We start from the raw sequence: 4137 nt of genomic DNA on the forward strand, positions 1-4137 counted from the left end.
GAAAGGTTTGCTTCTAAATTTGATTTTGGGTGTGCATCACGGCTTTACAATAACGGCATTGGTATTCCATTAAACAATAAAAGTCACCATTTCTAGGTTTCGGCATTCTCGTCCCCCGATCTACTCATTTGTTTTCAAAACTGACTGCGCATGATCCGAGATAAAATTTCTTGCGAAAGAGGCTGAAAACACAGTATTATGCATTTTTACTATGTTTTATACGTCTCATGAGAAGATCGACGTTTTTCCCCGAGACTATCTTTAGAAGTTCTATCCGTCTGAGGCAGACGGATAGAACATGTTGGTCAATGCACACCAAGAGACACTCATTAAGACGAACTTAACTGAGCCAGACGTCGAACATTTCATGAACTTAACTCAGCAATTTAATTATAACTCGGACTTTTGAAATAAGTCAGATTATTTGGAAGGCAAAAATAATTCAAAAGTCATGTATTTCACAGGATGTATGACCGACAAATTAACTCGTTGACCTGTAGTTTCTCTATATGTTTTAGCAAAACTGTATAAAAGATGGCTGGAAGACGAAATCGTGGAAACGTTCCACTGCATGAAGAGGACGACAAACGAATGGAAGAGCTAGAGAAGTTACGTGAACTAACCAAAGAAGGCGACCCTACTGAATGCGAGGGACTTATTCGAGAGTTCCACAAAAAGGTTTTGGCAGTTCAAAAACCGGAAACCAGGGAAAACTTGCTTGCTGAACTGAAAAAATTTTCCAGCTGTGGACTGAGCAAGGAACTACAGGAAAAGATTTCGGAGAGGGGTTTGAGCTTAGAAGGACTTAACCTTGTGCTGCAATATCTGACAACGACAAACGACCTCGCCCAGTACCTTTTTGCTTGTTCTGAAGAAGATGTGAAAAAAGACGGTCTTGAAGTTGTGAAAAGGAAGCTAGGACCAAGTCTAGAGGTTCTTGGGGGATTGGTTTCCAAGAATATAGATACTAACAAGGCTTGGGTCGAAAGACTAGTCAAGGCAGTGCCATCTCTTCAGTCACTTGCTCGTATCTCCATCAGCGACCTAACCACATTGTGCGAGGAAGGCGAAGGGACAGCTAGTCCTGGAGAAATGGATGTAGTCCGCAACCTTATAAAAGTAGCTGAATCCCGTTCTAGACAACTTTCTACCCGTGAAGAAGAACCAGATAAAGGGGGAAAGGAGGAGAAAGGGAACATTATTGACGAAGAAAAATTGGAGAAAGCCAGGGCTCTCATGAAAGAGGCAAAAGAGGAGGCAGCAAAACAGTCGGCCGAAGCTAAAGAGGCTGTTCAGAAGAAAATGGATGACATCACAAAAATCCTTCAGCTGCCATCAGACTGGTCTAAACAAGAGAATGGAACTGATCCGAAACAACTGCTAAATGAGATGGACAAAATGATTGGACAGTTTGATAACGTCGTTGAAGTGGGTGGACCTTACAAAAGCGACATTGAAGTTGTGGAAAAAGCCAGCGGTGGCCGTGCTCTCTGTGGCATCTATTTCTCCCAGTATGTTCCATCACGTACAGCTGAAAGACCGCTCATAACTAAACCTGCAAAAGTAACACTTTGCAGCCCTAACAATTCTCAGCAGATTAGATACTTAAAATTTTCCGAAAGCAGGGCTGCTGCTAACTACGTTCAAACTGTCAAATCTTCAAGCACGAACATTGGTTATAGTGTTGGTGGATTTGCTTCACTTTTTGTTGGTGAAGTACACGGAAGCTACGGTTCCAGTCAAGAGGAAGGAAGTGTTTTTTCAAAAAAAGCAAAAACTAACTCTGCCTCTGTGTTGCAGTACATTTGGGTTGCGACAAAAACGTTTAAGATAGAACAAGAACAGATGAGGCTGTCCATGAGTGCAAGGAAAATGGCAATGTCAATCAAGAAGTACGGAGATCCGAACCAGCGCCAAGAAGCTGCTCGTAACTTTATGACCCGCTATGGGAGCCATTTGCCAGCCGGCCTGCATACACTTGGTGGGGTACTTTTCAACACTGTCGATGCCGAGAGCGCCGACGAAGTGGAAACATCTCAGTTAACATCGAAAGCCGCACAGCATCTTCAGAATCAAATATCCGTAGGTTTCCTTGGGGGAGCATTTGGAATAGGAGCTAGCGTTAGCGTAGACCATACCAGCAGCACTGGAAGCACAGTGGCCACTCATCAGGAGACAGATAAAACCTCGTATACTTTCGCTATTCAGTCGATGGGACCAGCTGCGACAAATCCAGTCACATTCAGCAAGTTACTGGCCAACAATTCAACATGGGCTTTGATCGACCGTGGGGACCATAACGCTTACATCCCAGTTTGGGAGCTGATAAGAGATCTTGGCAGCGGTTATGATGAGGTCGCTCAAATCCTGCAAGATACTTGGAACGAAGACGAAAAAATCAACCGGAAAAAGAGCCTTAAAGTTGAATTCAAAATAATGAGTCTCATAAAGAAGGACCTGGAAATAAGGAGAGACGAATACACAAGAAGGGTTGGTTGGCATTTATTTTTTAAAGACGAATATTTTTGTGGGCTTATTTCTTCTCCTCTTGCTTGGATTGCAAAGTCTCTTTTCCTACTTAATGCCTAGTACTCTTCTGAAACGTGTGTTGCAAATACAATGCACTTTGTTGTTCTATTGTTTGAAATATACTAGTTTCATGAGGCTAATTAATTTTACTTTACGACCGTACTACAAATCATCAAGTACAGTACTGAAAAATAACTAAGATCCTTCTGAACCACATGCGTTAACTTGTTTTGTAGTGAAAAAGGGCAATCAGCAGATCCAGCAGCGGGAATAAGCCAAGCATTACATTTTTTCTTTACTTGATGCAGAGAAAAATTTTAAAATTTAAAAAGATCCCTGAAGTGAAATTCAAGTTAAGACCTGAGACTAAGATTTAATGATTTGCTTTGTTTTAGAAACCCGATAAGGAAAGCTTGGGGTACTTTCCGGCAAATGGTGCACCGATGACATTCAGCTTTCCCACACTCAACTTGTCACGAGAAGAGGCATATCAAACAGCTTTTGAGATTATCATGGAGGATCCAAGATACCGCATCTGTGAGATTGCTCTGTCCGCTGGAGACAAGTACACAGTGCGCTGCTGGAAAGCCGTAGACGCTGAAAAAATGAGGTTTGAGAATGCGAAAGGTGAACATATCTTGTTCTACAGTGACCTTATATTCCGGTGGAAAGACGATATTCCTAAAGCCTTGTTTTAAGGACGCTTAATGATAGCGTAAAGTGAGGATAAAGTATTAATTTCGTTCCTTTTCTCCTCCCTTGTCCCTTGTTTACACCTGATAAAGCACCGAGCGTTCCTTTTAAGAGAGAGTCTTAATGGGGTTGTGGTATTTTTTGTATCGCTTGTTAGGGTTAACAATGAGATGTCTAAAAAGAATCACTGACCTTTTTAACGGCTCAACGAAATGTTTTGATGATGTTTTGGACTCGGCTTAACGACTACACTCTCAAGCTCCTTTCTAGTTAGTAGTTAATCCCATCTAGACCACCTCTAAAATAACAGTTTTTCTACAGTTAGATTTTGTGATCGTCGAAAGTTCTATCCACCCCTTTGTTGAAGTAACGGCACTAAGTTACCTATTAGAACAATAATCAAATGTAGCCTGCCCCGATTGCCATTCTCACTTTGAATTTGAAGTGTTTCAAAAAACATACTGACAGACTATATCATAGTTTGCTAGAATTCGTTAAGCAAGGTGTATAGTATGACTATCCGGCGTAGTTTGTACATTCTGCACTTTTTTACTGCTGGAACAAATAGTTGCCATTACTTTGAGCTTTTCATCCGTGAAAAAGGCCTTTTACAACGGAAAACTGAATATGTGTGACCAATTCCGTTGAATATAAATGGACTGGAAGTTACTATACAGCTATTTCAAAAAACGTTGTCGGAAGAAAAGCAAAATGTTTTCAAGCCAAGACCGAAAGGTAATGTGGGTTGTTTCAAATCCTTCTTTTGCTGGCAAACAATCACTCCACTAAATTTATTCGTCATTTATACTGAACCATACTGATCACTTTAGTTTTTAAAAAAGCACAAGGTAAAATTACGTTTCAGTCGAAGTGCACTCTTACTTATTCTCATCTTTGAAAGCAATTTTGTTCAGC

The 4137-nt window shown here is 40.9% G+C and overlaps 1 protein-coding gene across 1 annotated transcript; it reads left to right on the plus strand.

Annotated features, from left to right (window-relative positions):
* Positions 1–534: 534 nt before the first annotated feature.
* LOC140927861 (uncharacterized) lies at positions 535–3227 on the plus strand. The gene is made up of 2 exons (XM_073377556.1): positions 535–2490; positions 2925–3227. The coding sequence occupies exons 1-2, from the start codon at positions 535–537 to the stop codon at positions 3225–3227; spliced, it is 2259 nt and encodes a 752-aa protein (XP_073233657.1).
* The last annotated feature ends 910 nt before the right edge of the window (positions 3228–4137 follow it).

Source organism: Porites lutea, chromosome 1, assembly GCF_958299795.1.
Source record: "Porites lutea chromosome 1, jaPorLute2.1, whole genome shotgun sequence".
Taxonomy (NCBI): domain Eukaryota; kingdom Metazoa; phylum Cnidaria; class Anthozoa; order Scleractinia; family Poritidae; genus Porites; species Porites lutea.